Below are 20901 nucleotides of genomic sequence, written 5' to 3'. Positions count from 1 at the left end.
TCATTTAAAGAAGAAGCTAGTAAGAGCAGTTCCCTCTGTAGTGTACCGGCGAAGATACGGTAACAGTGATCACAGAGGGCTAAGTGCAATGCCGGGTTCCTGGGGAGTACCTGCTCAAGGTTAACTCTTATTATTAACTGTTATGTTGAGAGCCATCTGGAAACTACTAAAACATCTGTTGGGCAGAGGTGAACCACAAGAAAGAGGTGATGGGGGAATGTGGTGCTGGGAGAGCGTCCCGAGGAAGGGCATTTGGTGGCCTTAGGTAGGGCCAGGAGGGCGTTGACGTCGGCGGGGATGTTCAGTTAAGGGCGTGGGACTCTCAGTCTGAGCTGTGGGTAACCCCTGACTGGCTTGAAGCCTAGCCTGGCAGCACAAAGAAAAGGGATGAGAATAATGGACAGGGTCACCCAGAGGTGACAGTCCACAGGAAGAGATGATGAAACAAGAAAACAAAGATGTAGCCAGTGGAGCGAACAGAATTCCAGGAGCGGGCAAGACCGCCTGCAGACTCCGAACGGGAGGCCAGGCTGGCCAGGGTCAGGGAGGAAGCCACTTCCCCTGGCAGGAGATGGTGGCGCCGGTATCTCAGAGCAGCCACTTGCCTCCGGAACAGGGGTTAAGTGCCATCCATTCTAGGTCCTGCCAGGGACCCAGTGAGGAGTAGGGTGGGTATAAGGCATTAATCAGTCATTAGGCTTTTTCCGATTTGTTGCTTCTGCCTTTCTGTGTGAAGGCCCACTTCTTGCCCTAGAAAGGCTGCCCTGTGGAGTCCAAGCAGCTGGTGGTCTTGGGCTCTGGTTTGGACAGTGACGGACAATGGCTCTAACCGTCAACCCTGTGGTGGCACCAGTAGCAAGGTGTCATAGGCCTGGATATAGACAAACCCAGCTACTTCCCATTTTAATAGTTTCAGAAATTTTGATTTTGTAAGTTTTTGGAGGAGCAGAATACACTTAGCGAATAGCAGTTGTTTTAAACACACACACACACCCTGAAATATCCAATGTAATATAATGATTGGCAAATCCTTAGGTCAGAAATCCTATTCTCCCCAAGTGATTATGTCAGGTGTGATATTTTAGTAAAATAATTTTAAGGTTATCTTTATATGAAGCTATCTTTTCCCCCACTTTCTGGTTTGATCATTGTTTATTATTTCTTTTTATAAAATGTCCCAGGATGTGTTTTCTTACTTGCCTAGGGATTACAAACTTTACGGATTTTACAGTTTAGTTTTTCAGGAGGTATCTTTACAATCGAGTTAGGCGTTCAGGGGGCTGATGCTGTGGTGTTGCAGCTTCTAAATTTTGAATGGAAGGGACTACTTTACAGTGGACACAACCTTCATAAAAGCTTTTGTGCGACAACCCTGGATTTTTAGGGCTAAGCTCTAAGAAGAATGAGAAAACAAAGAGTTATATTGTAACTCGCTTGGTTAATCTAATTTATTCACATATTTAACCACAGTCAGCATGTAGTTGTTTTCTTCAAAGAGGCCCACTTTCCAAAACACAGTTCTCAAAATGCCTGCTTTCCCCACGAGGCTCTCTTGTGTTTAGTCAACCCTTTTGATGTTTGCCAGCTTCTCTCTCCTAGTTACTTATCATCCCAGCAGGACTCTGGACTCTGGAAACCTGTTTTCATAGCATGCTCTCTGAACCACCAATAAATCCCAAAGCTCTCCTGTATTCAGTACAGTACAGGATCCCACTTGTTTATATGGCTGCCTTCTAACTTCGGAAGCCAGAACAGACACCAGAGCAGGGGATGCTGGGCAAAACCCCCCTTTCACGGAGGAGCCTAGTATTTCTTTCCTGGAGAACACAGAAGGTGGGGAGCATGGTTTTTTAGGTATCTGATGACTTGGAAAACGTTAGTCTTGGAAATCAGCACAGTGGTTCTTATTAACTACCATTTTATTATGCGAATTGCTGGGTTTAGGAGTTTAGCTCAGTGTCATGAATAATAAAAGGAGGTAACAGGGGCGCCTGGCTGGCTCAGGAGCAGAGGACCCTTGATCTCAGGGTGCTGAGTTCAAGCCCCATGTTGGGTGTAGCGTTACTGGCAGATACAACTTTTAAAAGGAGGAAGTCAAATTTACCTAAGGCTGTCTCTTCCTCAGGCTTCTTGGAAGTTTCATTTTCAGTTCTGGAGAAAGTTTTTGTTTACCACCCCATTTTAGGCACTATTGTTTAAAATAGAAACTCATTCTGGTACACAGTACCATAGACTGGTGCTCCAGTTAAGCTTCCCCTGATTGGGACCCACACCCACCTCCAGCCTTTTCGTTTGCACATTTCCTGTTAAAATGTTGGTTCACTCCTGCCTGATTAGCAAAGCGATCCATTTTTCCCTTCGGAATGGGATTCTGGGTGGGTTGTTCGGGGCAAGGTATGTGCCACCCCTCCATCCCGTCTCCGCCTTTTACGTGGGTAACCATTGGGCTTATTTGTTGTGGACTTTGCTTGCTAACCTGGTTCTCAGCTCTTGAAAATTCTGTCAGATGAAGTGTCCAGTGTCACCAGCGTCAAGTCATTTTACACGCTGCTACCTATAAAACCAGGGAACTGAACTGGCTTTTTTCCAGACTTTGAGAACAGCTCATGACCACTTTAAATTGGGTTAAAAACTGTTTTTCAATAATTGTAAGGTTATCGAGTTACGTTTCTTGGTCATTTTTATTTCGTGTTCAACAGCAAGAAAAATGTCATGAGAAATGAAAGATTAGTAAAAATGCTTATACCAATTAAATCAAAGGGCAGTTTATTAAAAAAAAAGAATCAAAACAGAAACTCTAAGTACCAGTGTGTACATTGTACACATTTAAATGACTCACAAGAATGAAGTTTTTTTTCATATACAAGAAGATCATACCACCTTGTTTATCAAAAGATGTTCAAGGAGAAATTGGACTCCAAACCGCATACAAGATTGCCATCTTAATCAGACCGCATTTCAAACATGCAACGACGCCACTGGTAATAAAGCTTTGGAATGGGTGTTCATTCTATTATTTGACTACGAATAGGATAGAAAGCAAGATCAGTTGAGAATTTAATCTAAAATAGAATGGAAGCTGTCACTGTCTGCATCAGTACTCCTCACTCCTCTGCTGCCATTTTGAGCAAGTACTCCTTGTCGATCTTGAAGAGTCTCCATCCCTCTTCGCTGGACAGATCAGAAGCACCTCTTCTTTTGTAGAAGTTGATAGATGGTTCGTTCCATTCTGCTACCAAGAAGTGCATGCTGCTGCAGCGACATTTCATTGCAACCTGTTGTGACGGAGAGTGAAAGAAACTCAGTGACGTTTCACCTGCTTTCCAAGACCCGATCTGATTCAGTCATTAACATAACTCAGTAACACTCACAAATTTGGAAACCAAACCAGCTCTCTCCCGAACCAAGACATACCTGGCTTAGATTCTTCAGGATTTCTGATCCTATGCCAAAGCCTAAAGGGAAGAGAAGTACCATTTAAAAAGCCGTCTTCAGGACTTTAAGCCCTGGTTTCTCTTGAGAGCAAACCCCCCTCCTCCTAAACTCAGCCATACCTCTATAATCACTCATTACGAAGAAGTCCTCAAGGTACAAGAGTTTGCCAATCCATGGGTCATAGGTAAAGTAGTACATGGCGAAACCCACAACACTGTGTCCTGTAATAAGAGTATCACATGAGATGTGGACGAAAAGCAACCCATACAAGTTGTAGCTGCAAAATCGGAAGCCTATTGTAGGTTTTAAAAAATCGACATGCATGTATTACAGAAATAAGTAGCCATTGAATCGGGACTGATTTTTTACGCTAGAGCAGTCCAGGCCACTGTTGGAAGATCTCACTGTTCTCAGGACATGTATTTGCAAAAAGCACACATTAGGACTAGCTGAAGCGAGGCTAAAATCATGGACTGGCCGATCTGCAACCTGCTGGATCTCACCCTCAGGAAGTGAGAATGCTTTTATTACTTGCCAGAGCAAGACTGCTATAGTCTTAAACTAAACACACACATTATTCACATCCTACTGATATTGGTATGTTGACTTGGGAATAAGTTGGGTTTACACGGCAGTTCAGAATAGTAAATATTTGTAGTTGAAACTCTGCTTCCTTAAGGTCAGGACATCAGGCCAAAAGTGCAATGTTTAATTTCAGAACTTGCCTTCCAATTCACAGCTTTTCAATTTGCTCTCCCCAGTTTTAAGCCAGAAGAAGCAGAGGTACCCAGAAACTGGTGTTAAATAACATCTACATACCTCCAAAAAGTACCTCATCCCTTATGTTTTCTGTTCATTTCTTCTAGCTTGGGGAAGAGACTTCGAAAAAAAATGAAGCACCCACCCAAACAACTTCCCCTTTTAGCTCTGTCTTCTGACCAGTCAACAGGGACCAGCAAAAAATAAAACAATCTGACTCCCTCTTATAGGGTGTCTATAATTTCAAATGGAGGCCAAGGTTTCAAATTAAACTTTCTAGCCATTTTATAGTCCTTTGGAAACACAGGAAGAGAGTACACTGGAGTTTCTGATCTACCGTGTTTTAAGTGTGTGATAATAGGACCTTACCTCATTTATCATGATCATCTACTTTATTGTGTAAAGGATCTTTTAGTTACCTCCCCGCCCATCCATGTACACGGAAGGGCCATGTACATGGCGAAGCTAGAGACTGTAACCTGAAGATTGGGACAAATTAAAGAAAAAAATGTGATTTAACACAATTACAAAAAAGGTTACGTTAGGGTCAAACAAGAACCATTTATGAAACGGAATTACAACAAATGACATTATACCTAACTCTTCCGGGTCTCCACAGCACTCTGATACTTACTTAAACAGCTCAAACTCTTCCAGGTCTCCACAGCACTCTGATACTTACTTAAACAGCTCTTTCAACCCGCCCTATTATTATGTGCAGCACATCTATTTTCTTTTTCCTCAGTAGTTTGAACACTGGCTATTGTTTCTGGCCAATTTCTCAGTAACTTTGGCCTGTGTCGTCAGTGGTTCTACACCAGGGACACTACGCGTTTTCTAAAACACTCGGTGTTTGGCTTCTGGAAGGGGAGGGCGGTTACCTTCCGGAGACTGGTGCTCCTTGGGCACTTCTGCAACCAGGCAGTGGTAGAAAGGGTGCTCTCCAAAACCATCCTCTAGTAGATCTGCAACAGGGGGCAGCAAGGACACACAGTGATGGCCTCGGTGCAGAGGACAAGGACCCGACACCCTAACCCCGCCCAGCTACGGTCGCGTTACCTTTTTCAGTTAACACTACTTGGTCTTCCATGTATTCGTATTTAGCCAGTTCCTGGGGCGATGCACATGGGAAAGAAAGAGAGAAGTAGAACACTCAGTGAGGCCCGGACGCAACTAGCTCACTGGGAATGGGGTGCGCGGGGCGGCGATTCGTCCCCAGATTCCGGCCCGGACGGCCTGGCCGAGGCCGGGGGAGGCTAGCGGAGAGAGGGACTCCTGCGGGAGCCGCTCCCCACCTCCCACCCCCCGCCCCCGGAGGAGCCCGGGCCTTCCGCTACCTTGATCAGCCGCAGGATGTCACTGCAGTCGGCGGCGGTGGCCGGGCGGATCACGAATTTAGCCATTTTCGTCTTTTGCTTTTCTTCCCTTTGCGGACCAGGCCCCTGTACTTGAACAGCAGGAGGAGGTGGTTCCTCATTCGTCTCCCGGGAGCGTCCTCTTCTCAGTCAGGCTGGCACCATGACCCGGCGGACCTCGGTATAGGACAGAAAAGCTACACCGGATTGCGACTAAACCTGCGCGCTCTAGCGGCCGCTGGGTCCCGCTTTTTAGCGCAAAGAAGCCCCGCCTCCGACCGTGAAGCGGAGGCACGTCGTCCAATGAGGCCGCGACCGCCCCCCTCTTCCGGGCGCCGCCTTCTCTTCCGGGCTTCCGTGTGAACTCGGCGGGCGCGGGTGAGGGCGGGGGCGCGGGCGCTGAGGTGCGTCGCGGGGTTCTCTCGGGGCGCCCTCTAGCGGTGCCTCTAAGGCCTTCCCGGAAACCCGACTATATGCGCGTCACCCAGGCACCTTCGCAAAGGGGAAAGAGGAGTTCCTCCTGTGAACGCTGGCCGGTGATCTTGCTGTTTATTCCTTGGCCGGCCGGGCAGTGAACCTCAGGAGAGCCAGACTTGGGCAACATGGGGGTTAGAGCAGCGGTTTTCTAAAGTGTGGGGCGGGGCACCCTTTCGGTCCCAAGGTCCTTTCAGGCAGTGTGTGTCAAAACTAGTTTCATAATAACAGTAAGACGTCATTGGCCTTTTTCGTACTTGCTGGAATTTTCCAGAGGCGACCTGATGTGCGAGTGATGAAGTCATTGATTGCTCTGATGACTAATGGACTGTGTGCTTGTATATTTTTGTGTTTTTTAAAGTTCCCTAAGGAAAACTATTTGATTCCTTTTTTTTTTTTCTAAAGATTTTACTTAAAGTAGGCAGAGCAGCAGGCAGAGTTACAGGGGGGAAGCAGGCGTCCCACTGAGCCGAGAGCCGGAAGCGGGGCCCGATGCCAGGACTCCGAGATCATGACCCGAATTGAAGGCAGAGGCTTAACCCACTGAGCCACCCAGGCGCCCAAACTATATGGATTCCTTAATAATTTTTCTTTCATACTTTTAATTTTAGAGTTGACACACTGTTTTCTTTCTTACTGATGAAGTTCCAGAACCTAAGTCAGGTTTGGTGGGGTGAGGTTCGGAGCTGACGACTAAAGAAAGAATTCTTAAGACATCTTTGGTGCAAAATGGTGGTTTATTAAAGCATGGGGACAGGACCCGTGGGCAGGAAGAGCTGCTGCTGCTGCCCCGGGTTGTTAGGAGTGGTTGGTTATATACACAGGAGTTGGGTAGGTTGAGGACAAAGGGGTGTTCAGAAGGGCTATTGGGGCAAAGAATACTATCAGGATATTGAAGGCTTAGTTGCTTCCAAGTAAAGACAATTGGGAGTCTGGTGGAATGTTACATTCCTGCTATCAAGCATCCTTGTTAATGAGATTTAGGTTTAGAAGAAATTTAACTTTATTTACTTTTCCTTCTACCTCCGCCTCCTTCGGTTTTTTTATGGAGGGGAGGGTGACATTAGGGCTTGAGGAACTGAGTTCTGTGTCTTTGGAAATTGGGCTATTGATAAGGTAACTTCTTTGTTGTAATCTCAAGGACATTTGCAAACCCAGGGAGACTCCTGTCTTGCAGGATTGTGATCTCTGCAAGTTAACTATTTATCGTTTTATGGCAGTCAGGGGTGCCTGAGGAATGCTACACATATGGAGGGGAGCGGGTGAAGGGGGGGGTGCAAGGCGCCAGCTTTTGCTTTGTCCTCAGCCAGCCTCCTGCCTCACCACTTACTTTTTTTTCTTCTTATTCTTTGTTAAATCTCTGACCTTCCTTGTGGAAACATTCTCCTGCCTGACGTACACTCTTCACAATTTCCCTCAGTAAAGATCTGTTTTTGAAAAATTTTCTGCTTTGCTTGTCTAAATAGGTCTTCAATTCATCTTAAAATTCTTGAAGGATTTATTTCACTGCTTACAGAATTTGAGATTGAAAGTTATTTTCTTTCAGCCTAGTGATGATGTCAGATTATCTTCTGGCTTCCTTTGCTGTTGGACGTTGTTGGAATCCCTACTTGCTCCATCCTATGTGCTGCTTTTTTCCCTTTAACTTTTTGTTTTGAAATAATTACAAATTTATGGAATGTGTGATGACATTGCTCTGGTGACTAAAGGAATGTGTGTTTTGTGTATTTTTTTAAAAGATTTTATTTACTTATTTGACAGAGATCACAAGTAGGCAGAGAGGCAGGCAGAGAGGAGGAAGCAGGCTCCCTGCTGAGCAGAGAGCTCCATGTGGGGCTCAATCCCAGGACCCTGGGATCATGACCTGAGCCAAAGGCAGAGGCTTTAACCCACTGAGCCACCCAGGCGCCCCTGTTTTGTGTATTCTACGTTTAATAGAATTTTCAAAGATAAGCCTTTTGGATTCTTCAGTGATTTTTATTTTTTTTTTTAATTTTTTAAAATATTTTATATATTTGACAGAGATCACAAGTAGGCAGAGAGGCAGGCAGGGGTGGGGGGAAGCAGGTTCCCCACGAGGCAGAGAGCCTGATGTGGGGCTCGATCCCAGGACCCTGAGATCATGACCTGAGCTGAAGGCAGAGGCTTTAACCACTGAGCCACCCAGGTGCCCCTCTTCAGTGATTTTTAAATGTCCTAAGAGCAAAATGTTTGAGAACAGTTGAATTAGAGGATAGCTCTTTCCTAATTGTACCCACTGGAGTAAGTATTCAAGCCTCCGGGAGATGCAGTTTTTCTTTTACGACCGACCATCCCGGACAGCCTGTGAGGGCTTGCTTCGGCCCCCCTGCCTGGGCTCCAGGATAAGTCAAAGCATGAAAGGGGGCCACAGGGTTCTCAGTCCATAGAATAAGAGGTGGGCTATCACCAGATGACCCCCCCACCCAAACATTCAACAAGTGATTCTCTGTCTTTCCTAGCAATATCCTGGATGTAAAAAAGAAAGCAAAAGTGGGCTCTTGGTTACCCTTCTCACCCTCTGGGGATGTTGCAAAGTGACTCACCCAGGAATTTATGAAATGTCTTTCTCCGGGATCTTTAAAAATAGCATTGATTCTCATCTGCCTAAGGCACTCAGATAGTGTCTTTCCTGACACCGTGACTTATGGATGACCATTTACAGACCCTTCCCTATTCTGTTTGGATCTAACTTGTGGGAGGAGCTACGAGAGAGCACATTACCTTTGTGTTTACTGATAACAGTAAATTAGACCTCCATGACTCAGCACTGATGAGAGCTGCCTCCTTGGTTGAAGCAATACCAAGGCTGTTTTCAGTTTGGGTTGCTTAGTTTTTCAGAATGATTGTTTCATTAAAGTTTGTTTCATTTTTACTCTATGTATTCTGTTTTTCCAGTTTAAATTTCATGCTTTTATGCTCCACTTTGCCATTATGTCAAGAAGAGCCTATTCTTTTTTTTTTTTTTTTAAGATTTTATTTTTTTAAATAATCTCTCCATCCTAGGTGGGCCTTGAACTCACAAGGGGAAGACTAAGAGTCACAGGCTCCACCAACTGAGTCAGCCAGGTGCCCCAAGAAGAGCTTATTATGAAAAGCATATGGGTTTTTAAAAAGCCCCCGAAACAAAAACAACTCATTGTGATTGTATTTGTGTGCATGTAGAAGCTTTAGAACCATAAGAAATTTGAATTTTCTTATGGTGGTGAACAAGTTAGGCTTTTCCATTGTCAGGAATAGATAAAATGGATGACCAATGTTACTCTTGATACTGGAATTTATATTTAAACTGCATAAAAAGGGATTAACTGGAAAACTTTGATTTGGTTAATGACTCAACACATCAATAAGTACTTATTGAGTCTTGTGCTAGGTACTTGGGAGTTATAAAGGAGGATTAAGTTTTGAAACCAGCCCTCAGGGTATACAGTTTACCTTGAGAGATGTGTATGAGTTTACTATAACAGAATTAAGGTTTGTGAGAAAGAATTTCAGTAAAACTGGGGAGGTCTTAGTTTGGATGGAGTAGGAGGAAGGGAAACCACCAAGGCCGGAGTGTGTGTGTGGAGGGTGTGGGGGGTAGTGTTTTATATTCATTGTCTCATTTGATCTCTACAACTGTCTTGTGAAATAGGTGATGTTAGCTCCATCTTTACAACTGAGAAAATTGGAGACTCTGAAGGGTTACAAAATTGCCAATGCTAGGAAGTGATAGAGCCAGGAAAGAAGGAATTAGGTTGATTTCCATGCCAAAGTGAAGCTGTCCAAGCTGCCCTGTTGAACTATTATGGGAAGTGTCAGGGTTTTCTTTTTCTGTTTATAAAGGTAAAACATATTCATTAAGAAACTTGGAGCGTGGAAGAAATACAAAAAGTTAATAAAAATAATTCTGTTGGTAGGTTGATTTCCTTCCCATCTTTTTTCCTGTGTACATATATACGCAGGACAGATACTTAGTTGTAGAAGATGTAACATGGCCACAAGTTCATTGCCGTTCCTCTCACCAAGAAGTAGAGTCTGTTTCCCCACTCCTTGAATCTGGACTGGCTTTGTGATTTTCCTCGACAATAGAATGCAGTAGGAGTGGTGATAGACAACTAAGCAAGACCTTGAAAGATCTTAAAGCCTTCTGCTCATGCCCTCTTGGAACACTGCTGCCACCATACGAGGCAGCTTGAGCTAGCCTTCTCAAGGAGGAAAGACCTCATGAAGACAGGGGCCCACCCGGTAGCCAGCACCAACTGCAAGATATGTAAGTGAGGCCATCTTGGGCCATCCAATCCCAACTGAGTTGTCAGGTTTGACTGTGGTCATACCAGTGACCCTAGGCAAAAACCAACAGAAAAACCATCTAGCTGATCGCAGACCACATTATCAACTCACAGAATCATGAGCCAATAAAATTATTGTTGAAAGCTACTAAATTTTGGGGTGGTTTGTTATACAGCAAAGGCTCACTGAAACTAGATAGCCATTTTGGTTGTTTACATCTGGCTTCCATTATGATTGATCGTTGTGTCTGTTCTGACTGGTCTGTGCTTTTTTGCTGTACTTTTAAAGTAGTTTAAAAATTACCTCTGTTTGTGTATGTGTGTAATAATAACAAATTGGTATCCTATAACTATAATATCTATCCTTCAGAGTAGTGTAGTGGCTTCTTAGCTACTACAGCTTCGCATTTGGATTCCCCAGCTGTGTGACTGTGTCATTTATTTAACCTTGTTAAGTCATCCTTTCTTTGTCTGGAATGAGTAAATAATATCTGTAATATGGTTAATTGTTGTGAGGATTAAAAGAGGTAGTACATTATGAAGCTCTCAGCATAGCACCTGGCCTGTTAGCTTTATTACTGTTAACATTTGTAGTGTATTTTTCCATGTCATTAAGTATATTTAAATTTAAAAAAAATGTAATAGCTTCTTAGAGGTCAATTCTTTGCAATTTATTTTACCATTCTCTTATTGAAAATTTTGGGTTTTGTTTTGTTTTGTTTTAAAGATTTTATTTATTTATTTGGCAGAAGAGATCACAAGCAAGCAGAGAGGCAGGCAGAGAGCCCAATGTGGGCCTCAATCCCAGGACCCTGAGACCATGACCCGAGGCGAAGGCAGAGGCTCAACCCATTGAGCCACCCAGGTGCCCCAGATTTTTTTTTTCTGATGATAAATAATGCTTTGATGAACATCTTTCCATCCAAGTTTGGCCTGGGTTTCTGATTGTTTACTTAGGAAAATTCCTAGAAGTGAAATTACTAGGTAAGCAGGTATATAATTTTGTTGATCTGAAGCCAGAGAAACACTGTAAATTCGGGTTCCTCATTACATGAAAGTATAATTTGAGATGACTGTCCAGATGTGCTTGCTCTAGCTCAAAGTATCTAAATTTTGCTAACATCTGACATCTGTATTCCATAGGTTATAATACTTGGGATAGACTAGAGTTTGGGTCTTCCCCAGAAGGAGTTTTCTTGCTACACGTGGGTGACACCCTTTGGGATAAAGGTAATAAAACAACTAGTTCCAGGAAAACACCTTGTTTTGGCCCAAGATTTTCTTTTCTTTTTCTAATCTTTTTCTTTATTTGAGAAATTATGTGTTCCAGGATCTGGAAATCTGTTTCTTCTTTAGGGATGGGCCATCAAAAGTATAAGACTTCTCTTTGTAAATGTAAAGTATTGTGTTACTTTGGGCTGCAGTTAAGAAGCTGGTCAGTAATAAGTGAGATATCCATCAGGACTCTTGTTTGCAAGAGTTAGTAACTGATTCTAACTGGTTTAGGCAAAAGGGAGATTCACTGCTCACCACAAGGAGCACAGGTATAACTGAAACTAGGACTTCATAGTACAGTCTAAAATACACTGAACAAGAGGAAAGATCAGGGCTCATGTTTCCCAGAAAAGCATCTTCTCCTTTTGAGTAATTATTTCCCCCTACACCCAAATACATGGTTCTCCTTGGCAGTGGTGGGGGGCTGCGGATCACAGCATTCTACTTGCTTTGTCAATATTCTGATCCAAGCCATGCCATTCAGTGTCTTTTCTCATTGGCACTGAGAAAGTCCTTTCATTTCTGCTGGCACATCAGGGAAGACATGGAGATCTGAGACAATGTCTTCAACCTGCCAGGGAAGACTGACCACATTTGAGTTTCTGGCTCGGCTTAGCCACAGATGGGATGGCTTGCATGTTTCCAACTACCCCCATTGCTTATTTTTGTCCATCTCACACACATAACCCCCCATACCCACGTCTACCACTTTACACACTTGCAAGGAAAAAGGGAGCCAAAGGATCAGAAAGTCTCCATTCCACTTACTTTACAAAGAAGTGGAAATAAGAATCTCCTTGGCCAAAGAGAAAGGTTGGGAGTGGTAGATACTCTTCAGGAATGTGCAGAAATAGGAGTGATCATATTTGAAATCCCGTGGATGTGCCAAGTTCTGCTCATTTCTGACCCTTGCCACAAGGAATGCCTACAAAAAACTGAGGAATGAGAAGTCATTATCATTAGACAGAGACAGAGACATTCCCATGTTATAAGGCGATATCCTAAGCCTCCCTATGTATTTATAAGATGAGATCTATAAATTTACCATCCTAGTTTAACCTATCCCGGGCTAGTACTGTTGCATTCCATGGGGCTCTCGCTGAAGATCATAAAGAATTATGGCAGAGAGAGACCATCGAGACCTTGGGGTTGAACTTTAAGGTCTGTTATCATGACTCTTCTTTCCCCCCTTTCTTGGCAATTGTGTTAAATCTTGCCTCCTGGAAACAAGATGTAGAGGCTGAGTGACTTCCAAGCCAAGATGTAGACATATTCCAAGTCTCTGAATGTTTATGGCTTAAGATTGTTTTTGATGGTCCAAGGGCCATTACTTTCCACCATGAACCCCCCCCCCCGGCTTTTTTTTCAGAGTTCCACAATAGCAAGGCAGTTATTTGGAAGCGAGTATTTTTATACCATCCCTTTTGTAGTAGTTATCTTTTGCCACATAATAACTTACCACAGACATAGTAGCTTAAATTGCATAGATTTATTATTGCAGTTTCTATAGGCTGGGAGTCCAGGCATGGCTTAGCTGGTTCCTCTATTCAAGGCATCAGCTGGGCTTATGGGAGTATGGCCAAAGAAGAATCCACTTACAAATTCAAGTTGTTGGCATTGGTGGAATTCATTTCCTTGGCTGAGGATGCTGGCTTCTTACTGGCTGTTGGTTGAGGTCACCTGTGGTTTCTAGAAGCTGCCTGCAGTTCCTTATCACTTAAGGAACTTATTCATAAGGCTTACGCAGATAGCCAGCTCCTTCATCAAGCCAACAAGGAGAGTCTACAGAGCAGGCTGTTAGCAAGATAGTCTTTTCTTAAAACTCCCACATAACATAAAGTTTACCATCTTAACCATTTTAACCATTTGTATAATACCATGGTGTTAACTGTATGCATATTGTTGTATAACAAATCTCTAGCAATTTTTCATCTTGCAAAACTGAAACTTTACACCTATTGAATACCTCCTCATTTCCCCCTCCGCCTGACACCTCGTAACAACCATTCTGCTTTCTTACTCTTAGTCTGGCTACTTTAGATACCTCATATACATGAATCATACACTGTCTTTTTGTGACTGGCTTATTTCACTTGGCATAATGTCCTCAAGTTTTTTTTTTTTAAGATTTTATTTATTTATTTGACAGAGAGAAATCACAAGTAGACGGAGAGGCAGGTAGAGAGAGAGGAAGGGAAGCAGGCTCCCTGCTGAGCAGAGAGCCCGATGCGGGACTCGATCCCAGGACCCTGAGATCATGACCTGAGCCGAAGGCAGTGGCTTAACCCACTGAGCCACCCAGGCGCCCTGTCCTCAAGTTTTATACATGTTGTGACCTATGATCAAACTTCCTTCTTTTTTTTTCCAAAGATTTTATTTGTCAGAGAGAGAGAGAGAGAGAGAGAGAGAGGAGAGAGTGAGCGCATAAGCAGGGGGAGAGGCAGAGGAAGAAGGAGAAGCAGACACCCTGCTGAGCAAGGAGGCTGATGCAGACTCGATCCCTTGGACCCTGGGATCATGACCTGCGCTGAAGGCAGATGCTTAATGACTGAGCCACCCAGATGGCCCCAAACTTCCTTCTTTTTAAAAGTTGAATAATATTCCATTATATGTGTGTGTGTGTGTGTGTGTGTGTGTACGTAAGTTTCACTAATTTCATTTTTTAAGTCTTTATTTAAATTCCAGTTAGTTAACATACAGTGTAATCCTAGTTTCCAGCATACACTCTAGTGATTCTACACTTCCACACATCAGCCGGCACTCATCAGGACCAGTGCCCTCCTTCATCCCCGTCTCCTGTTTCACCCGCTCCTCCCACGCACCTCCCCTCTGGTAGCTGGCAGTGTGTTCTCTATGGTCAAGAGTCGGTTTTTGGGTTTCTCTCTCTCTCTGTCTCTCCCCTCTTTGCTCATTCGTTTTGTTTCTTAAAGTCCACATGTGAGTGTGATCATATGATATGATTTATTTTTGTTTTCATTTTTGGGGGGATAGTGATCATCCTAACAGGGGTGAGGTGATAGCTTACTGTGGTTTTGACGTGTGGTTCTCTGATGATTATGTTGAGCATCTTTTCGTATGCTTTTTGGCCATTTGTATATCTTCATTGGAGAGATGTCTATGTCAGTTCTTTGGCCATTTTTAAACCGGTTATTTGTTTCTTGATGGTTGAGCTGTAGGAGTTCCTTCTGTATTCCGGATATTAACCTCTTATCAGACATGCAATTGGGAAATATTTTCTCCCATTCCTTAGATTGCAGTTTCACTCTGTTGATTGTTTCCTTTGAGGTGCAGATGTTTTTAAGTTTGACGTTGTCCTGTTTGTCTAGTTTTGCTTTTGTTGCCTGGCAAGAGAGCGTTTTACAGAATCTGACATGATCATGGGGGTGACACCGTATCATCTTACCATAGTCTCTTGGGTAAAAGCAAGTCACAGGTGCTGCCCGGTGGGCACAGTGGAGAGGCGTGCGCAGAAGCGTGAGCAATGGGAGGCTGGATCGTGAAGGCCACCTTGAGGTCAGTCTACATTGAAAGGTCAGCAAAAGCCCGTGTGTTATTTAACATTTAACAAACATTTATTAAGGTCTGTTTCCGGCCAAGCACTGTGCTTGGGGAATATGAAGGAAACGTGGCTGAGTCCCTGCTCACCAGGGCCTCACGGTTAAACATTACAGGTTCTAGTTGTGGATGAAAAGGACTCAGCCTCCTAGAGAAAAGGGACAGGAACCGCCAGAACTGAGGGGGCAGATTCACGGTGTGTCACCCATTCAGTGTCACCTTCCTCCTCTAGGCTACACTCCCTCTCTTCCCTTCTGAAGTCCTGTCTGAAGGGAAGACTGCTTACTGCCAACCACTCAGCTCAGGGATCGAGGCTCTAACTCCTCATAAATACGTAGGAAAGCTGCAGAGTGCAGTCAGCCATCCTTAGGCCGCTCAAAGTATCACCTCTTTGAATCTGGGTATGGAGGTTACCCGGGAAGAAGATCATAGGAAATAATTGCCTGTTAGTGCACAAAGTATAAGACACCCCCTCTTTTCCCTGTGGCCCCTGGGTACATGCAATAGATTTGCAAGTTCAGAATCCTGCTTACCAATCTTTGTACCATTCATAAACTGGCAATTAGGTGTTAACTGTGAATCCAGGAAAATAGAGGATACTTCAAAGAAGGAAGGTCAAGGGAGTGAACTCCACCCAAGCAGCGTCTGTCTGACTTGAGGAGCAAGGAGCAGACCCACGTTCTGGCCCTTGTGTGAGTGGATGTTGGGCATATTGTGCTAGAGACACCAAAGGTTATTACCTGAGTGCTGGTTCTGGAGGTAGAGGGGAAGGGGGTGAGTCATTCCCTTTGAAGAAATGATGGAGGTAGGAGAAAGGGGACAAGGACATCAAAAGGGGACCCAGGACCATAGGATTGAAAGAATTATAATATATTTTAAGGTCTCCTTAAAAGATTAATTATAGCAGAGTGCATAGGAGAGGAAGAAATCAGATCTGCAACTAGACTTTCTTACTGCCTATTGTGAGTGGCACGCCTTGCTTGGCGTTTTGTGGATGTGATTTCACTTAGTCTTGCTTACTATGTATTATAACTGATTTTTTAAAACATATGTTCTGTTTTGTCATCTAGATTTTATTAAATTCAAAATATATTTGTTGTTGTTCTTCAAAAAAAGGTTAATTATACATCTCCATTCCAGAGCTTCAGGGAAAACTGGGAATAAAATCAGCCATATAAATGAAACTACCCCGGATGAATGTAATCTGGAATAATATGTTTTTTTTTTTTCTTTAAGGCTCTCCGACCTCTACTGTTGAGATTTCTGTCATCATAGAAGCACAGAATGGTCGTTGTTTGCTAGTACAAATTTCTCATCTAATAGCTAAGAAAACTGAAGCCCAGAGAGGGTAAAGCACTTGTCCAAGGTCACACAGCTAGAAGGTGGCCGAGTCAGAAATACAGCTCAGGTCTCCTGATTCTAAGGCAAGAGATCTTTTACTATACCTCACAGATCTTATAGCAAAAGTGGAAAATTAAGAGACAGTGTATTAAATACTGTCCCGAGGCTGGAGCTCAGGCAGAAAACTGTGAACATTCCACGCATTGGTCCACTGCTCACAAATTAAGTTTCATCGGCACATGCCTTGTTTTAATTACAGCAAAGAATGCTTGGCCTTGACAGTTCCTCTCCTCGATTTCTTCCTTTTCCTAAGCCTTCCTCCTCTGCCTTGTGCTCCTGCCCCCTGTCCCAAGGACAGGACTGGTGAGTAGGACTCTGCAGTATGGATCAGGAACCCTACAGCCAGAGACAAGTAAATAGTCAACTTGCTAGGAGACCCATGCCACCCCATGAGGATGCAAGCAGCTGCCCCTGTCCAGACTTCTTTGCAGGAGAATTCTAGAGGCCACGGGGCTTTGTATTCATGGAGGATTCCCCTCTGAACATTTCGCCGGTGAATCTGGGGCACGACACTCCCATCATTCTTTCCGAGATGAGTGCTAACCCAGTACTCCCTTCCAGATAGAGTACACACATACCATCTGGCAGGAGGAGTGGGTTTTTCCATCTAGGCGAGTGACTTACTGTATGCCAACCTTTTGACATGAAACCAAAGGGCAGTTGGCTCTGTAAGTACTTTTTTTTTTTTTAAGGTGTATTTATTTACTTTTAGTAAGCTCTGCGCCCAACACGGGGCTTGAACTCACAAGCCTGAGATCAGAGGAATAGCATGCTCCTCCCACTGAGCCAGCCAGGCGCCCCTCAGGAAGTACTTTCTGGAAGCTAGAGCTGAATGCACTGTGTGGCAGCAAAAGCAGGAAGTTCTGAGGCCAGGAAGACCTAGAGGCAAATTCCAGGGCTGCCAGTTACCTGTTGTGTGACCTTGGATGAGATTCTTGAATCTCAGTTCTGCTTATCTGGAATATGGAGTTAAATATTTCCTCCTCCTATGATTGTAAATATTAAATAATGTTTTAGTAAAAACCGTTAATAGAGTGCTTAGAATAAAGTAGGTACCCTCTAAATGTTTATTCCTTTTTTCTTTTTCTCCCCAAAGATTCCATTCATTTACTTGACAGAGAGATAGAGAACACAAGTAGGCAAAGCGGCAGGCAGAGGCAGAGGGAGAAGCAGGCTCTCCACCGAGCAAGAGAACCCGATGCGGGTCTCCATCCCAGGACCCTGGGATCATGACCTGAGCCAAAGGCAGCTGCTTAACCAACTGAGCAACCCAGGTGCCCCATGTTTATTCCTTTCTGTCTAGCTGGTGATATAAGAAGTGTAATGGGTTTTGGATTAGGAAGAATAATTGTGAATGGTCCAATAAGGACAGAGAAGGATTTATCTCTCAATGTATTTTTTATTCTGCCTTTATGCAGGATCATTCTCTTCTTTCATGAAGCTTTGACCTTCCTCATGAATAGTACCTGTGCAATGATTCTGTTAACATTTGCCAGCCAATGAGGCCTGCCCCAGTGACCATAGAATCAGGAATTATTATAGCGGCTGGGTAATTAGTATTGTATTCCCTATTGTGCTCTGCCTGCAGTATTTTATCTGCCTGGCCAGACATCTTGTAGACAAGGTTCATTCCAGACAGATCCCCAGGATAAATTATTTACAGCTCTGTCTCACTTTAGAAGTGGACCTCATCCATGACCTGATTAATATTCAACTATAAACCATACCTGGAGATTTTTTTTAAAAAGGAAGAGCTTAGTGAAAATAGAAGGAAATGTGGAAAAGGCCATTATGCAGAACATATTAATTCATGCAACTTTTTTTCCTTTCTCCTTTTCACAGGTATTTTACCTATAAAATAGATGGAGGGAAATTATGCAGTTACAGTGCTTAGAATCTGGGCAGGACAGCAGACAGAACAATTTCCCAAACTTTCTTTTCAGTACCTGGTCTCTGAAACCATGGTTAAAAAGAAAAAGCTGTTAAGGAGCTGTCAATAGTGGTTAAGCAACATGATAACAGTGAAACACAATGTACAGTTTTGTAATTCTGTTGTTCAGCTTCCAGATTATTCCCCAGTTATTGCAAAGTCTCTTCAGCATATCCAGGAATCCACGTGAACCCCAAGCAATGTAAACACAAACCACACTAAGACACTACAAAATTAAATTTCTGAAGACCAGTGATAAGAAGAAAATCTTAAAGATGAAATTAATTACTGGTTTGTCATCAAAAATAATGCTAACCAGAAGATGGTGGAACATCATTAAAGCATTATAAGAAAAACATGGTCCTAGAATTTTATACCCAGTGGAAATGTTCTTCAAAGATGAAGGCAAAATAAAGCCATTTCAATTGAGCCAAAGCCAAGAGAATTCATCAATAGCGAACTTCTACTACAAGCATGCTAAAGGAAGTTCTTCAGGCTAAAGGAAAAGGATACCAGATGGACACATGAATTTACACAAAGGAATGAAGAATAAATACGGTAAATATGTGGGTAATATAAGAGACATTTTTCTTGTTTTTAATATCTTTCTAAGAAAATTAACTGCTTAAAGTACAAATAATAACAGTGTATTATGGGATTTATAACATTTATAGAGGTAGAATGTAGAAGCACAGCAGCAGAAAGAATGGGGGAGATAGGATGCAAGTATATTGTTAAAAGATTATCTTACATTGTATGTTAGATGCTATAACATTCAAAGGGCGATGGTGCTAAGTTAAAGATGCATATTGTAAAGCTTAGAGCAACTACTAAAAAAAAAATGAAAAGGGTGTGGTTGATTTGCCAATAGAGGAGATAAGATGGACTCATAAAAAACAATCCAATGGAAGACCGGGAAGGAGGGAAAAAGGAACAAAGAACAAATAGGACAAACGGAAACACAGGGCCACTGTTGTTCCTCTATCAGGTGAGAAACCCCAAAGGGAAAGCTTACTACATCTTGTTTTTACCTCTTGAAACTGGAATGAGATAAAGAATACGTAAGTAAACGTGGTATCCAGACTCCCACAAATGGAATTCTATGGCTTTTGTTAATGGTAACATCAACTACATTCTGAATCCTTCAGCACGGAAATGAGTTGTTTATCGTGGTAAAAGAGACTATTTTGATTCAGAAATGCCCACAACCTGGCTGGAGTTGGAAAGATTTGGAAGAGCAGGGAAAGGAGTGCTAGGAAAGGAGACCTGAGGTACTCAGTGCTGTGACAGTTGGGGTGATTGCATGATTGGGGTAGTGGAGTCAGAAACGAGTGAAGTTAGGGTAGCCTCTGAAAGTGAAATTGAGATCAAACTGTATCCCAGACCAGTTAACATTTGACTGTAAACTAATTCCATGTATTAACACACCTAGAGAGAGTTGGTATATCTTATAATGAACTTGATCATTTTATCAGTTAGGAGTGCTTTTAACTACAGCTAAGGGAAGAGCCTACTTATAGTAGCTTAAGTCATAGAGGCTTTATTTTTTTTCTCCAAATTTTATTTTAAATTCTAGTTAGTTTACATATAGTGTGATACTGATTTCAGGAATAGAATTTAGTGATTTATTGCTTACATACAACACCCAGCATTCATGCCAGCAAGTACCCTCCTTACTAATCATCACTCATTTAGCCCATTCTCCATGAACTTCCTTCCATCAACCTTCAGTTGGTTCTCTATAGTCGAGACTCTTACAGTTTGCTTGCCTTTCTCTTTTTTCCCACTTCCCATATGTTCATCTGGTTTGTTTCCTCAGTTTCACATATGAGTAAAATCATATTACATTTGTCTTTGACTGACTTAGTTCACTTAATATACTCTAGCTCCATCCATGTCATTGCAAATGGCAAGATTTCATTCTCTTTGATAGCTGAGTGATACGCACACACACACACACACACACACACATATATTTATACCATATCTTCTCTATCCATTCATCAGTTGATGGACACTTGGGTTCTTTCCGTAGTTTCGCTATTGCTGATAATGTTGCTGTAAATATCGGGGTGCATGTAACCCTTCGAATCTGTATTTTTGTATCCCTTGGGTACATATCTCCTAGTGCAATTGCTGGATCATGGGGTAGTTCTGTTTTTAACTTTTTTTAAAAAAGAATTTATTTACTTATTTGTCAGAGAGAGAGCACACAAGCAGGGGGAGCAACAAGCAGAGGCAGGGGGAGAAGCAGACTCCCTGCTGAGCCAGGAACCTGATGAGGGACTGGAACCCAGGACCGTGGGATCATGACCTGAGCTGAAGGTAGAAGTTTAACCCAGGTGTCCTTATTTTTAACTTTTTTTTTTTTTACAGATTTTATTTATTTATTTGACAGACAGAAAAAGATCATAAATAGGCAGAGAGG

The 20901-nt window shown here is 42.9% G+C and overlaps 1 protein-coding gene across 1 annotated transcript; it reads right to left on the bottom strand.

The window, feature by feature from the left end:
* Positions 1–2749: 2749 nt before the first annotated feature.
* Positions 2750–5795, bottom strand: SAT1 (spermidine/spermine N1-acetyltransferase 1). The gene is made up of 6 exons (XM_004769174.3): positions 5532–5795; positions 5254–5305; positions 5076–5159; positions 3555–3656; positions 3415–3455; positions 2750–3275 (listed from the first exon to the last, which is right to left on the bottom strand). The coding sequence occupies exons 1-6, from the start codon at positions 5595–5597 to the stop codon at positions 3105–3107; spliced, it is 516 nt and encodes a 171-aa protein (XP_004769231.1). The 5' UTR covers positions 5598–5795; the 3' UTR covers positions 2750–3104.
* Positions 5796–20901: the final 15106 nt, after the last annotated feature.

This window comes from Mustela putorius, unplaced genomic scaffold (assembly GCF_011764305.1).
Source record: "Mustela putorius furo isolate JIRA1106 unplaced genomic scaffold, ASM1176430v1.1 tig00003836_pilon_pilon_pilon, whole genome shotgun sequence".
Lineage (NCBI taxonomy): Eukaryota > Metazoa > Chordata > Mammalia > Carnivora > Mustelidae > Mustela > Mustela putorius.
The sequence above is the reverse complement of the archived record's forward strand: the minus strand, read 5'-3'. Positions and strand labels throughout refer to the sequence as shown.

Excerpts from the sequence above, each read along its gene's own strand:
- SAT1 (XM_004769174.3), bottom strand. The coding sequence starts at position 5,597 with ATGGCTAAATTCGTGATCCGCCCGGCCACCGCCGCCGACTGCAGTGAC. Across the intron at positions 5,306-5,531 it reads ACATCCTGCGGCTGATCAAG|GAACTGGCTAAATACGAATA; the intron begins GTAGCGGAAGGC and ends GCATCGCCCCAG. Across the intron at positions 3,276-3,414 it reads TCCTGAAGAATCTAAGCCAG|GTTGCAATGAAATGTCGCTG; the intron begins GTATGTCTTGGT and ends CCGTCACAACAG.